General features: G+C 41.3%; 1 protein-coding gene across 1 annotated transcript in view; it reads right to left on the reverse strand.

The window, feature by feature from the left end:
• Positions 1 to 12504, reverse strand: part of SYNPR (synaptoporin) — a 182929-nt gene extending 170425 nt beyond the window's left edge. Inside the window, exons 1-2 of the mRNA XM_039326651.1 lie at positions 12120 to 12504; positions 11926 to 11991 (exon numbers count right to left, since the gene is read on the reverse strand). Of these exons, the coding sequence (XP_039182585.1) occupies positions 11926 to 11991; positions 12120 to 12137 (84 nt within the window). The 5' untranslated portion in view covers positions 12138 to 12504. The remainder of the gene's footprint in view (positions 1 to 11925; positions 11992 to 12119) is intronic.
• Positions 12505 to 16429: the final 3925 nt, after the last annotated feature.

Genomic DNA, 16429 nt, shown 5'->3' on the forward strand with positions numbered 1-16429 from the left:
TGTTGTAGCTGTGCAGTGGAAGTTATAGGAGAAGAAATAACCTTAGGTGCTGAGGAAGGCTGCTGCCTCTTTGAAGCCATTTTAAAAAGCACAATTGTCACTTCCCTTTCCCCTCCAGCCAAAAAGGGAGGAGGAAAGAAAAAAAAAATTTTTTTAAAAAGAGACAAACTATAGTCATTAAAAGTCCAGAGTAAATCCAAAGAATAAGTAGTAAAAGAGCAAACAGTTCAAAAGAAAAAATTCTAAACCAAAAGCAAAAGCAGAAGCAAAAAACAGTCCTTAGAAAGGGAAAGTAAAACAAAAGAGAAAGGAAAAAAAACTCCGACAGTTTCAAAACGCCATCTTAAATCCTTTCACTAGTATAACAAAAAAAAGGAGGAAAAATAGTAAAAATCAAAAGATAAAAAAATAAACACCTAAAATATAACAAAAAATCCTTTAAACTGCTCCGTCCGTTTAAAAATTACTCACCAAAATGCTGTAAACACGGAGATAGAAGCGGCGGTTTCTTTTGCTTCCTAGGAAGCAAAAACAGCTGGGAGGCGGAGATCAGCAAGAGCTCCGAGGGAACACTCCTTTCACCCCCTCTAGAAATAAATCCAGAGGGGGTTCAGGGGTTCTACCTCTACTCTTGCGTTCTCTGTCCCTTCCCTTTGCCCGGGAAGGGATTTCCGAGCCGCGGGCCAGCTGATGCGCGCTGCGCTCCGCGGCTCTGACACTTCCCCAGCTGGACGGCTAAAAGCTAGCCGCCATCGCCGTCGCCTCCCACCGGAAGCTCGAATCAATCCAATGCTTCTTAAACTTTTTGATTGAATTACCCATTTTCCCAGCCCTGAGTAATGTCATTACCCCACATAAAAAAGCACACTATTTTGTTTTATCCAGGAATCTTAATAACAGTAGTCCCAAACTGGATCCTTGACTAACAAACAAGCGCTTTAGTTAGTTAAATTATTACAAAATTATAATTTAATAATATATTATTTATTTATTAATATTTTTATTATGCTGCCTTTTTATTTATTTATTACAATTATATGCCTCCCATCTCACTTTTCAATATGACTCTTGGAAACAACAAATAAACAAATATGAGTATCAAGTGGCGTTGCACATCCTTCATGCATACACTAGTTTTCAAAACTAGATTTGTGTAATTGAGCACCGAAGAAAGAAAAATTTATATAGAAGTGTACTATGCAATCAACAGATGTACATAACGTTCCATTAAGGAGAATGGTTACTTCTAAGTACTGCAAAGCTTAATTCAAAAGCTTTCTACATTCAGAAATTAAAGGGTTTTATAGTATATGTATATGGAAGTGACAAGCATGCAATAAATATTCTTTTGAGCTGAACATGTCTATTGGTGACTATGTGGGCATCACCATGTTGTTTCCTTGTTAGCAATGAGGGGGTGATTTGCCACTGACTTTTTCTGGCATGTTTTTGTAACTTCCCAGTCTATAGCCTGGAAGTTTCTGGTGGTCTTTCATCCAAGTCCTAAGCAGATGTGGTCCTACTTATCCTTTTCAAGATTTGCTACCTTCTGTCACAGGTGTACACTGCAAAATAAAATTATTAGGAAAATTATAACACTATAAATATATTTACCCTTTCTCTATAGATCTCTTTCTCATAGATCTCTCCCATCTCACTTTTCAATATGACTCTTGGATATGATAAATAAACAAATATGAGTATCAATTGGAGTTGCACATCCTTCATGCATACATTAGTTTTCAAAACTAGATTTGTGTAATTGATCTCTTCTGATCTCTCACTAAGGATAGGTGCTAGAATTCTTCCAAAACATGAACTAGAAATATTCTACCACTTCTACATTCCTAAGATAATATTCCTGGGAAATTTTGTGCAAATGATTGATTGATCACATTTATATAGCCTCCCATCTTACAAAAATCAACTCTGGGCAGAGTATTATTGCAGTTAATTTTGTGAGTTTTAAATGGATTGGCAAAAGAAGAAGATCAGATGAGGGGGATGTTACTAGCTGGGTTAAAAAAAATATAGAATTTGAGAAAATATAACACTCATCAAAACAGTGTATTTTGTAGGATTCCCTAAATTCTTGAGCTAACCAGATATGTCCAGGTAAAATTCAAAGATTTAATTATTTGTTTTCCTTCTTCTGAGGCTAGGGGGAAAAAACCCACTTAAAATATACTTCCTGACATGGGAAGTGGTATTTTTTGTGTTCAGTCAGTAAGCCATGTGCGAATCTTTATGACTCCAGGCTCCCCTGTCCTCCATTCTCTATTGGAGTTTGCTCAAACTCATGCCCAAATGTGTCACTGACACTATCTGACCATCTCATCTTCTGCTGTCCCTTTCTCCTTTTGCCCTCAATCTTTCCCAATATCAGGGTGTTTTCCAGGGAATCCTCTCTCCGGATTAGGTGACCAAAGCATTGGGAAGTGGTATACAAGTTGGCATTACTATAGAAGTATCTTGGAAAGGATTGAACCAGCAGGACCCTGAGAGCAGACCAATGATGGCGAACCTTTTAGAGACTGAGTTCCCCAAAACCACCCCCGCCCTGCCCACAGGGCCACCCACCGCCTTCACAGCCCACCACAGCAGATTGCCCAGGCAGCCCAGCAGAGCCACACTCTCTGCCCATGCCCTGCATCATCTGTGCATGATGGGATGCAAGGGTGGAGTCTTGTCCCTGCTTCCCGGCTGCCATGTCCTTGGCTGCACTGCTCTGAGACTCTCCTCAGGGGAGCTGCTGGTGAGGGGGCCACAGGGGGAGGCAGGACTAGGGCAATGGCACACATGCCCTCAGAGAGGGCTCTGAGTGCCGCCTCAGACACGCGTGCTATAGGTTCGCCACCACTGGAGTAGACACAAAGGTTTGCACTCAGTTTGCAAATATCAATCTATCATTCATCAGTGATTTGGGCTTGAGATTGCTAACTAAATATTCTACTTCAAAATAACTGCTGCCTATCCACTTTTTACCTTATTGTGAAGCGGCTGATAATATGATAAACTAGCAGAAGTAAAAGCTGCTGTTACAGCTAGGTCATCTTCAGAAACCACATATATAATTTAGATTTGTAAAGCAGCCTAATTCAGTAATGTTTCTGTACAGCAGGGGTAGTCAACCTTGACTCTTTTATGACTCGTGGACTTCAACTCCCAGAATTCCTGAGCCAGCACAGCTGGCTCAGGAATTCTGGGAGTTGAAGTCCACCAGTCATAGAAGAACCAAGGTTGACTACCCTTGCTGTACAGAATTAAAAACAACTATATATTAAGTCAGAAAAGTGAAAGATGATTGTTACAGGAAGAACATACATCATAAAGAGACTTATCACAATTTAATACAGGGAAACATAAAATCTGATCTATCCCAAAGGGCACCACTTGAAAACTGAGAACGGGTTCATGTGCTGGATCTTAAGAGTAGGCAGAAATGATGGAAAAGGTGGCCCCTAAAAGAATCAGGCCCTATGCCATGTACTATTTTTTAAGTAGAAACCAGCACTCTGAATTATATTCAGAAGCTCACTAATAAATTAGTGCAGTTCACACAGTAGAGATATTATGCCACAATTGCTTGTGTCGCTGGATCAGCTGTTGCTTCTGAATAGTTTTAAAGGGTATCCACGTAGATTGCATTACAGAAGTCCATATACATGGTGACTAAGACAAAAGTGGCTCTGAGAAGCAAACTTTCAGTAGGAAAGGTATAATTGGTGTATCATTCACATTTGGGCAAATGTTTTCCTGGATATAGCTGCCACTTGCTATTGGAAGAAAAACACCAGTTGAACAACAGTTCTGTCTGCAGAAGGGAAGCCTCATTTAGAAGTAAAGATGGAAAATCCTCAGCACCAGAAAAACCATGAAACCAGAATCACTCTGTCTTGTCAAGATTGAGTTTAAGCCGCTTTGGCCCACTATATGTCAATAACCTCCATATATTGGGACAACACCTTACCAGAACCTCTTGGTCAATGAAAACCCAATATTATTACTGAATATCATCTGCATATGATGATATCTGACTACTTTCTCAACAATCTTTCCCAAAAAGGAAAAGTCGGAGACTATATACATATTACACGCCCACTGGATTCAGAAATTGTTTCTTGAGAAGGATACTACTACTACTGTAGGAGAAGGAGAATTTGGGGGCAGGGTCAAAACAGGAATCAATGTAGAGTCTCTATGTAGTCACAAAGAGACTAAGACCAAGCCCTCTTGAATTTCATTGACTCTTGTCCAGCGCCAAAATAATGCTAATGGTTAGTTGAGTAATTACTATGCCTAGGCATAAATAGTAATAAGTCAGTTAAATTGGAACACAGCCAAGCTCCCATCCAATCAGTTCATACCCCCACTAGCAGTTAAAAGGAAGAAACAGCTACAATCATACATTGCTCCTAGAAGCAAGAAACCGAAAACACCAGCCTGAAGATGACGAATGGGACTTCGTTCGAACTTTACCAAGACACTTCCAATTTGACGTGGGAGAAAACCCGAATAACCAAAAACCTACACACACACACACACACACACACACACACTAAAGGTAAAAAAGGATATATGTGGTGTTATCTCCATTATAGAGATCAAAAAGGTTTTGCGGCTCCCAGTGTTTTGTTTTTGGTGGGAAATGGGTCCAAGTGGCTCTTTGAGTATTTTGGATTGCCTACCCCTGGTCTAGAGTGTCTACTTTCAACAAAGCTCATTGAACCGGGATATTTGGATTTCTTCAATACAATTTTAATCAAATACTCCCATCACTTTTTCTGATGTATGCTGACAGTCGTTGGCTGTTAGGTTTGATCATCAGATGATTGCCGTAATGTGATGCAAAGTTTCATCTATAGATGAAAAGATAAATACAGTTTGCTAACCTTATCTGTATATTAAAGAGTTTTTGGTTTCTGCCTTGGGATAAATGGAAATTCATATTAACATAAAAATAAAAAGGTTAGAAAAAAGCAGATTATTTTTTTTTAAAAAAAGATCTTCCAGCTAGACTAAGGAAATCAAGGTACTGTGTGACTTAGGGTCTTTTGTCATTTTACTTAATCTTTTTTTCAAAGACAGCTACTGAAATCTGAAGTTACACATCTGTCAGGCTTTGTTCAAATCATCAAAAAGCATTCAAAAATTAGGAAAACTGGATTTTTAAGGGTCACTGTGAAACAATAACAAAGGAACAAATTCTACACTTGGACACTTTTGGAGAATTGAACTTGATTGAATACATTGTGCCTTATTTTCTGGTAAACATGCTGCAAGTAGTAGCCAGGTTTAATGGACCAGAAGGCATGCCTGTTACTTGGAGACATTGTTGCCTTAATGCTCATATTGTTCTGCTAGGTTGGGGGTAGGCAACCTTGGCTCTTTTATGACTAATTCAGAGAAATTGCAAGAAAGAAGAACAAGGAGGGCTAGAAGATTGGATATTAAATTTTAGGAAGGGAGATTGAGGAATTGAATAACAGAATAACAGAGTTGGAAGGGACCTTGGAGGTCATCTAGTCCAACCCCCTGCTGCGGCAGGAAACTCTATACCATTACAGATAAATGGTTGTCCAATCTCTTCTTAAAAAGCACCCAAAACTTCTGAAGGCAAGTAACTCCAGTGATTAATTGTTCTGTCAGGAATTTTCTCCTTAGTTCTAGGTTTGATCACTCCTTGATTAGTTTCCATCCATTGTTTCCTGTCCTGCTTTAGAAAATAGGTTGACCCCCTCTTCTTTGCAGCAGCCCCTTAGATAGTGTTGTTGTTGTTTTTCAGTCACTACATCATGTCCAACTGTTCGTGAACCCATGGATGGACCATAACATACCAGGCTTCCCTGTTCTCCACTGGCAAATTTTGCCCAAATTCTCATCCTTTGCCATGAGTATGTTTAGAATTGGAAAAAAGAAGTGATAGGAAGAACACAATGGCCCCTTTCAAATACCTGAATGGCTTTAACACAGAAGGTACATTCCAAAGTATATGATAAGGAAAATGGATTTAAGTCAGTGGTGGGATTCAAATATGTGAACAACCTGTCCTCTGTGTGGATGCCACTTCCGGAAGTCCATTCTGGGCTTGGGCAACAAAAAAGTGGCTACCGGTTCGGCTGAAGTGGTGCGAACTGGCTGAATCCCAACACTGATTTAAGTTATAAGACAGATTTCTGTTGAGTGTTAGGGAAAAGTTCCCATACATCAGTGGTTCTCAACCTGTGGGTCAGGACCCCATTTGGGATCGAACAACCATTTCACGGGGGTCGCCAAACAAGGCTGTCCGCCATTTTTTCCCCCTTTTCTTTGGCCACGCCCCTGGCACCCGGTGATGTATAAGTGGTTGGGGTCACCACAACATGGGGAACTGTATTATGTGTCGCGGCATTAGAAAGGTTGAGAACCACTGCCATACATTAACATTTGCTTCTAGCTCAACATAGAAGCAAATAGGAAGTGAATTTTCCTTTGCTGTAGATGGTCAAGCAGAGGCTGGACAGCCCTGAATATGTTTTTATTTGGATTCTGATGCTGAACAGGAATAATTTGGACTAAATCATTCTTTCCACCCTTTGTGATTCTAAGCTTCTATGCACAATTACAATAGTAGTGCACTGGGGCAGCAATAGTGGGGAAATTAGAGAGTTGCAGTTCCAACACATCCCAAAGGCACCAGGTTGGGGAAAATGAACATAAAGTTACAGATGAGCCCCAAGATACAGTGCAGTGTTGACTATCATTGTAATTCCAAATGTTTCTCCTGTGATTAAAGCCCTTGCCTAACTGGCATCTCTAATAGCTTCTTTTTCTATTTTTAGTTTGCTTGTTCAATTGCTCTTCAGAGATTCATGTGATTTTTTTTATATATAGCTTATGGCATACATAGCTAGGGAAGTCTACAATACCGTATATTCCGGCGTATAAGGCGGCTAGGCGTATAAGACGACCCCCAACTTTTGAGAAGATTTTCAAGGTTTAGAAAGTCATCTTATACGCCAGAAAATACAGTACAATATTGAATTTCTGTTTATAGATGAGCACAATAGGAGCTCCTTTGCTGCTAGAAAGCTTTGTCCTGTTAGTGCTTATTTCTGTAAAAAAAAAATAGGGCTGGCCACTAGGGGGCAGATTGGTTTTAAATTCAGAAAACAGCTACCCATATATTCCTGCGTATAAGATGACCCCTGACTTTTGAGAAGATTTTCAGAGTTTAGAAAGTCGTCTTATATACCGGAAAATACGGTACTTTTTACCAAAAAGTAGTTCTGGCAGTCTAAGATTGCTATTCACAGTGTCCCAAAGGGGGCGAACTAGCTTTACACCAGCCGGCTAGCAGGTAGGTGTGGCACCGCCTACCGCTTCACTCAGAACATACTAGCTGTCCCACTGGAGTGATATCTATTTATGTTATTCTTATTCATTCATATCTCATTCATGTGATGAGAGACACACCATGACATTCCTGGTTGAATCATCACATGGATGACTTTGATAAGCACTTGCATAAACACAACTATGGGAAAAATCTTGTCCGATATTATCTACATTTAGAAACTCCCACCTCCCTCACAGAGAGACTCTGTGCTGTGTATGAATAAATTGTTAAAAACTGAAAATAAAATATAAAGTTTTAAAATGGAATCAAGGATAATTAAAATGCAACAATAAAAAATAATTAAAAAGCAGGGGAAGGGCCTTGAGGGCGCTAACCAGCCTCATGGCTGCATGCTACACTGGGAGTTCCAAGCTACGGTAGATGGAGAGCCAGGTCTGTAGACAGTTCTGGGAATCCGGAGAGTGAGGAAAATGGCTCACCTCTCAGGATGAAGGGCAGTGGCAGAGATGGTTATTTTCCTGGACCCCACCAATCAGGGTTCTTTTCCTGAGGGGGTCTGCAACACACCTTCTCTGCCTGACCAGATGGGACGGCCTGAAGTGATGGGATGAAGACAGTGCTGTAGGTAAGCTGGTTCCATGCCGTATTGTGCCACTACTGAACTCAGAATGTTTTGTCTTGCTCAAGGCCAAGAATAAATCCATATCAAAATGTCTTAAGTTAAACATAATTGATTTTAATTATTTTTAGCATGTTCCTGAAAGAACCAATAGTTCTGGTGGTTATACATGGTTATAATAATTTCAAGAATTAAAAAAGCTCCCCAAATTCTAACACGTTTTGCTTTATTTCTTTCACTTAAATATTGTAAAACTGTTCACCGTTAAAATATTAGCCAAGCAGTAACTTAGGAGTCAGATGTTGACTATTTTGACTCAAGAATTAAATACTTGTTCTATCTGGGATAGAAACAGAAGGAACACTGAATAACACTGCACTTAGTACATTAGTAAATGCATATTGAACAAGTACCCTTTGAGGCACACAGAGAAGTAGAAACAAATAACTGTATTGGTGTAAATAGCAGTTGGGGGAGGATCTTTTGGAAAACTCAGTGTTCAGCATTATCTTCAAGTACAACAGTGAGGGATGTACTCTATGAAATGTAATATACTTTTACAAGCCAGATCTGCCTTGGGATTTGATCTCTCTGCTGTTTTAGACTTGGGTGATGGGTATAACTGTTAAAAGACCAGATTGAGAACAGGTCATTCTGGAGAAAGTTTAGCTATTCACAGAATTCTTCAGGCAGCATGGCCATTGGGGGGATAGACACTCTAATCTTCAACACACACACACACACACACACACACACACACACACACACACACACACATAGTCCAATGGGCATCACATTTAAAAAACAGCCTAAATGTGCTACAAAATTTAAGAAGCATCACTACCAAAAGTTCAACCAGAATTTATATTGAAATACTGTTTGGAACCATGCTATGCAGACATTTATTTATTTGATATATATTGCTGCCCATCTCAAATGCAAGGAATAAAAACAAGATAAGACATGACACACAATAGCTAAAATAAAAACCAAGAATAAGCACAATCATGATGATGTAGGAAATGCCAAGGCTAAGCCCAAGGGAGGCATCAAATACATCATCAGTCTTGAGTCCCTTCACACCCACAAGAGATCTAAGTCCAGCCCACCTTGAATTCTGTTGACTCTTATCTACTGCCAATTTGCTTTGACCATTACTAATTCAGATTATTGTAGAGAAAATGTTAGCATGCAATAAACCTGTATTCGTTTGAAATACTTGATTTCCTGTGTTCGACAGATACATGTTCAACCACATAATAGGGCCCCAAACCTGGTAACAAAGCCAGTCTTCAAGGCTTTATGGAAACCCAGGTCAGGGAATCTTTGATCTCTGAGGTAAATGATGCTTTAGAACAGAGGTCTCCAACTTTTCTCAGTTGGTGGACTGGAGGGAAAGGAAGGGGGAAGTATCTTACGTGCATGCGTGCACACAAATGGGACCCTGAGCATACATGACACAAACGGGGAGGTGCTAGCACCCACATGATACTTGCTAGCACCTCCCTATTTTTGCCATGTGGGTGCTAGAGCCACCCCATTTTCATCGGGCGGCGTCCCGTTTTTGCCATGCAGCACCCCATTTTAATAGCAGTAGCAGTAGCACAAGTGGGGGTGAGTGCTGTACATGTGTGTGCATGCACTGGCCAGCCTGTCCCATGGCTCGATAGTCAGCAGGCCATGGCCTTGTAGTGGGCTGTGGCCCATAAATTGGGGAACCCTGCTTTAGAGAGTGGGTGTCATGATAGAAATGGCTTCTTTCCTGGATCCTGTCAGATGAGACTCTGTAATATAGCAGCCCCCAAACCTTTTGGGCACAAGTGATCAGTTCCGTGGAGGGCAGTTGTTTTGAAAACCCAGAGAGTGTAGTTTTACACACTGCCTGGATCCTGCACGTACATGGATGGGGCTTCGCTTGCTTGCACGACCCAGTTCCTTGTGCCGGTCCATGGCCCAAGGATTGGGGACCCCTGCTATAATAGATGGGACCCAGAACATGTGTATTGGATCTAACACAATGGGTAGAAAAAACTGGATTTTCTGGATTAATCAGGACTTCAAAAACAATTGCATCATTATTTGTGAAAGATCTTCTAGCCCACTTTTCTACTTATTTTACTTATTCTTCCAGCTGAACCTTCTCTGTACTTTTTTTTTTTTTTTAGATTTTGAGTAGAAACATGCCAACAACCTCTCACACTTAGTGGTATCTTTGAAACAGAGATAATTACTATGTCAAATGCCAGTGTTTAGATTAATTCATTTTGAAGCATCAACATATATATCCTTCAAAGGATATTTTGTTGGACCTCAAGACGTTCCCAGCAAGTGGCAAATTGCTATCATGAAACCCTTCATTAGAAGACACAACTTACTCAAATACCTTTTTAATGAAATCCACCACCACAAATCTTTAAACAAAAAGTACAATTCTTTTGGAGGGGATCAAAGCAGTAGAAAAAGTAATGTCAAGATGGTCGTCAACATATTTCCTTTGATTTTAGAAGCCTTGGGAAAATCGGTCCAAATATACTTTTTCCAATATGTTTAAAGGTAGGGGAATAAAAAAAAGTTTTCTCTTTAAAGATCACTAGCCTCATACGTTCCTAGTGAATCAGTCAACATACATACTCTGTGTATATTACATAATTTCCTAGCTCAATGTGAAAAGGAATGTGATTAATCCTTCCTGACATGCTCTGAACTTTCCGTGCAGATAGTTCTTCCTCCTCCTCCAGATATGCTGCAACTGATGTCATTCGACCTGCAGATACCTTCCTGAAAGCACTGACATTATTGTACTAATTATCCACCTTAATTTACAGTTGAAGCCCAGAGACTGCTTTGCTAAATAAAAGAGGATAGTGAAAAGGAACATCACACAGAAATATCTCTGTTTGCATTTGAATTGCTGCATTCCCTTGATGAAGTGAGAAAATATATCAAATCAACATGCAGAAACAAGGATATAAAAATGCTATTCAGCTGGTTGAGGCAAATGAGGAATTCACAGCAGACAGGCTCTTCCCCGTTTGTTTTATACGCTGCCAGGGGAAGACATTAAACCAATTCAGAGTGGTAAATAGGTCTCTGGGAAGGGATAATTGTGCTAAATTATAGGGACATAACAGGATGCCTGAACCTGCTTTGCTCGGATATTGTTTTGCCCTGTTCCTCCTCCTTTTGAAAGCCAATTGCTAAGATGATCATGTGCCCTGTCAGGTGTTTATACTTTAGAAAAGTCACTCACCACCACCCCTTCCAAATTCTTATCTTAGAGGGGGGGAAAAAGCATTACCACTTTGCTTTCCTACACTTTCTGTCTCTCAGCAAACCAACCTCATTCTATACAGGTAGACTACCTGTATAGAATGACACTGAAAACAGTGGCTTGTCACCATTTTTCACACTTACGACCACTGCAGCATCTCCGTGGTCGTCTGATCAAAATTCGGACCCTTGGCAACTGATTCATGTTTATGATGTTTGCAGTGTCCCAGGGTTATGTGCTTACTTAATCAGTGCAATGATTCGCTCAAACAACTGGGGCAAGACAATGTCATAAAATGGGACAAGATTCACTTCACAACTGTCTCGCTTAGCAACAGAAATGTTGGGCTCAGTTGTGGTCGTAAGTCGAGGACTGCCTGTGCTCCTTTAAGACCAGTTTTAATCAGGTGCTCAGGCAGGTGTTCCCGCAAGCGAAGCAACGCACCCACAATCGCCCAAAACCTCACAGCCGACGGGTTGCTTCACAAATGACCCTTTCTCAGTACTGGGGGTGGTGGTGGGGAGAACCAACGCAAAACCACTGAAGGGCGACCAGCTTTACTCTTCTCAGCCACTCTCGGACTCGCCGGAAAAGACGGACCCACGCCGCGCCATCTCCCCCAAACGCTCCCTCACACACACACACACCCCTCGCCTCTCTTGACTTCTCCACCTATGGCCAGGCTGTCCGACTTACCCACTCCAGCAGCCTGAGGAAAGCCAGGGGTTCCTTCACCGCCCGGAAACTGCCCTTGGAGGCCAGCTGGGAGGAAAACAAAAACATAAAAAAAACAGGGCAAAGTCAGAGGCTGCCCGGAGCGGGGAGGGGAGGGGAGGGGAAGGGAAGGGATCCCAACCTTCGCGCGCCTCCTCCTCCTCCTCCTCCTTTACCTGGTCGACGGTTTCCATGCCTGCCCAGCTCTCTCGGCGCGCAAACTTCAGCTCCGCTCCAGGCACAGGCGACAGTGGCTGCGGCGTCCAGCTGCGAAGAGCGTCCGGGAGAGGCGGTAGGCTCGTCGCCTAAGGCGAAAAGCCCCGGCTGGTTGGCGAGCAGAGTTGCCGGAGAAATATCCACGCCCGAGCCGAGCTGAGCGCGCTGGGCGGAGGGATAGAGAGGAGGGGGCGGGCTTGCCCGCCTTCGCGCCTTCGCCTTGTTGCCTTCGTGTCAGCCGTGAGGGGAGTCGGTCGAGCTGAGGGCAGGCGCAGGTAGCGGCGGGCCTTAAGACGGCTTCTGCCCGGGCAATCCCAGCGCGTTCCCTCAGCTTCTCCGAGGTTTGAGGAGGCAGAAACCGAGAAAGAAGCAGGCGGTCCTGGGCAAGACCACGCTATAACTATTCCCGTGCAACGCCCCTGCCTATGGTAGGACCTGGCGCTGCCCCTGTTTAATGCATTTTCCCAAATTTACGCTCAGTTTCCTCCTGAACTTTAAGAAGCATAGCGTTTAGAGTACAGAATAACAGAGTTGGAAGGGATCTTGGAGCTCATCTAGCCCAACCCCCGCGCTCAAGCAGGAGACCCTACACCACTTCTGAAAGATGGCAGTCCAGTGTCTTCTTGAAAGTTTCCAGTGATGAAGCTCCCACAACTTCTGAAGGCAATCTGTTTCATTGTCTGTCTCCGGAAAAGCTTGAATAGCCCTCCCATACAGGCACAGACAAAAACAACAAACACCCCTTCTGCTGGGTAGTTTGAATGCAATGATAGTGGAGAAATCAGACTTTTTGCTGTCATTGGAACACAACCAGCCATTCTGATTTCTGCTGGTTCAAATTCACATCAGATCTGTATTTTTACTGATTTGCTATGTCATCTAGAATTGCTTAGTCAAGCAAGAAATGTTCAGGGCTCTTTGTAACTAGGGAGAATGTGCTAGACTCGTGACAGTGTCAACAGCCCTTATTACTTTACAATTCTACAGCAACATTGTACTGTAGCTTAATAGAATTGCTAGCTATTGCACCTGGAAAGCTCTCTAGAGACTTCTAGGAATATCTTAGATTCCATAGCTTTGAGGATGGACCATCTTAATTGAGGCTTTAATTTAAGCAAGCACAGAATATTCAGACAGGCTCATCGTGCTTTACAAAACCTGAGTCAGACTTGAGTGGATAATATTTCCAGAGATGATAAATGGCCAGCTAAGGCAAGGTAAGTTACTGCCAGCTAAACATCATGAGTTAGATCAGGAGTGTCAAACTGTTGGCCCATGGGCTGGGTGCATCATGGCGAAATCGCGCCCACCCCATTGCCGGCAATGAGGAAAAAAATCACGATATGTCGCAACACATGTGACGTTGCAAGTTTGACACCCCTGAGTTAGACCAACATGTTTTTGCTTCGGTTCTGCCAAAGTGGTGTGAACTGGCTGAATCCCACCACTGATTCTAACCATTGTGCCACCACAGATGGTCCAAAGATGGTCATACATATTCACATGGATTTTTAAGTTGAAATAATTAAGATTAGCATTGTAAAATTTGCAGTTTACCCTGAATTAGTCCATGGAGCTGAAATTCTTGGTGAAAACCCAAAGGCTCTTTTTTCATGAGGTAACTGGACTTTCTTGTTTTTCTTTGAAGACGTTTCACTTCTCATCCAAGAAGCTTCTTCAGCTCTGACTGGATGGTGGGGAACGGCAGGATTTGTACTCCTTGCAGATAGCTTTTTATTTGCATTCTTTTAGCAAGTCATTGAAGCCCCTAGAGGCTTATCTGTGTCATCACGGTCACTTGGGTGGTGCAAATGGGTGTGGAGCCTTCTTGGAACTGCCGAAAGGACTGTGTTGTAGACTGGAGATACATGATGTTATATCCCTCCTCCTCTGTTGAGAGAGGGCTGTTCAATTTTGGCATAGATGACCTCTTTGACCCCTCTTTCAAACCAGTGGTCCTCTCTGTCCAAAATGTGCATTTTGACCTGGATGACTGAGAATCTCCATAGACATTCTTGGTGAGAAAGAATTTAACACACAATGGCTATTTTTATTGAAAAACTTCCATTTCTTGTCTTTGATTTGACCTGTATTTACTGATCTATATGAAAGGGCTCTGATTTGTGCATTTGAGGTTGCTGAATATTTCCCATGAATTCAGTCAAATGTTTTCCCTGTTATATATTACTTTGCAATAAAGGAAATGGGCAAATTATATTTCATTTTCTAAATAAAAGATCACTTGATGGATTTGTCCCATCATACCTTCCACAGAAGTTTACACCACACTAAATTTCATTAGGATAGATCATCTTCAAATTTAATTTTAAGTCTCAATTGTCTTCCTAGAGCAGTGGTTCTCAACCTTTTTAATGCCGCGACCCCCAACCGGTCGTAAGTTGAGGACTACTCAACCGGTCGTAAGTCGAGGACTACTTAACTGTTTGCAGAATGGGACTTTTGGTGGGCTCAGCAGGGCAGAGACAGCCTGGACAATTCCTATTGGCTTTTGAAAGCCAATAGAATTAGACTCTATTCAAGAGAGTCTATTCTATTGGCTTTTGAAAGCCAATAGAATAAAAGGGAGGAGTACAGCTAAGGAAAAGGGGGGGAAAATGGCGGACTGCGTTGTTTGGCGACCCCCGTGAAATGGTCGTTCGACCCCAAATGGGGTCCTGACCCACAGGTTGAGAACCACTGTCATAGAGATACAAAATTAAAATGTTTTAATGGTACTGGATTTTGGTTTGATTACTTGTTCTGATTGGAAAAGTATATTTAATTTTCGTATGGGTTATTTTCTTTTTAAAATTATTTCACTCTTCTGCAACTATTTTTGAGCTGTAAAAGGGCCACACAAATATTCATCAAAGTGTATAGGATTTTTGTATTTTGTTTTTAAATGTAAATGCAATAATTTCTGTAAAGAAAGCCTAAATGTAATGGAAGACCACATAAAAAAATTCAACTAGATCTTAATTTCTATTGTAATCCAGGATAGCTTCTCAAATAACTTTGGTGCTTTCTGGTACTCTTAAAAAAGCTCACTATTTAAATTCTTTGTACAAAAGTTTGTTGTTGTTAGTTGCAAAGTCGTGTCCAACCCATCACGACCCCATGGACAACATTCCTCCAGGTCTTCCTGTCCTCTACCATCTTCTGGAGTCCATTTAAGCTCACGCCTACTGCTTCATTGACTCCATCCAGCCATCTCATTCTCTGTCGTCCCCTTCTTCTATTGCCCTCAATCTTTCATACAAAAGTTTAGGGTTAAGTCAGTGGCTCGGAAAAGCACAATCTTGAAAGTTATAAGAGGGTCCCATTTTTATTCATTTAGGTCCTAACATCTCTTCCTCCCCCTTCTCTCTCTTTCATTCTTTTCCAGTGTTGATGCATAATGTAAGCCACTGAGAGTTTAATCAGCTATATCAGAATTTCTTCCTTTATCATTTCTATATACCCCTTGATTAGTAATGCACAATCATGCCAAGCATGAATCAAACACAATGCCACATCTTCAGCATCAGAAAGAGATGACACCAAACCCAGAGTTGCAAATGTTAGTTACTGTATTTGTGTTCTGTTAGCTGATGCACATTGATTTGTCTCTCAGGTTTTGCTTTGGGCCACAATTTGGCATATAGGAGAGTCAGTTATGGGACAGAATTTCTATCAGATCAAAGTGATATAGCAGCACAAATACAATGGAAATAAAACAAATGTTGATTATAATAAAAATGTATGGAGATAATCACAGAAGGACAGTGTGAATTTGATTTATGAAAAGAATGCTCCAAAATTGGACTTTGTCACTTGCAGAAACCCTACTTTGAACTCTTTTCATCAAACCAAGTAAAATGCATGCATTAAATTGCAAAGCAAATGCTTTTCAAGAGTCTCAGAGAGGGTAAATAGTCATCAATTCTTATGGTTTAGATGAAAAAGGCACCTGTATTGAAGAATTATTCAGAGCTGATCAACTGATTTCTTACAGTACCATCTCATTATTTCCCTGCCTTGTTCCTTCCTACTTTATTGTATCCTTAGTAAAATTTAATTCTATTTGAGAATGTAAACCATAATCTAATATAAAGGTTTAATGTGTAGAAGAAAACTGGAAAAATGGCTCTACATCCATTTTTCATAGTATGCCTTGTTATAAATGTGTATGTAATAACAGGGAATTGAAAACACAGTGTGCCTTCCAAGCTGAGTAGCTGTGAGTCTTGTCACAGCTCTTGTCAATCATTGGGGAAATTGAAAAAAGTCA

Source organism: Crotalus tigris, unplaced genomic scaffold, assembly GCF_016545835.1.
Source record: "Crotalus tigris isolate CLP2741 ecotype Arizona unplaced genomic scaffold, ASM1654583v1 scf7180000024342.5246164, whole genome shotgun sequence".
Taxonomy (NCBI): Eukaryota; Metazoa; Chordata; class Lepidosauria; order Squamata; family Viperidae; genus Crotalus; species Crotalus tigris.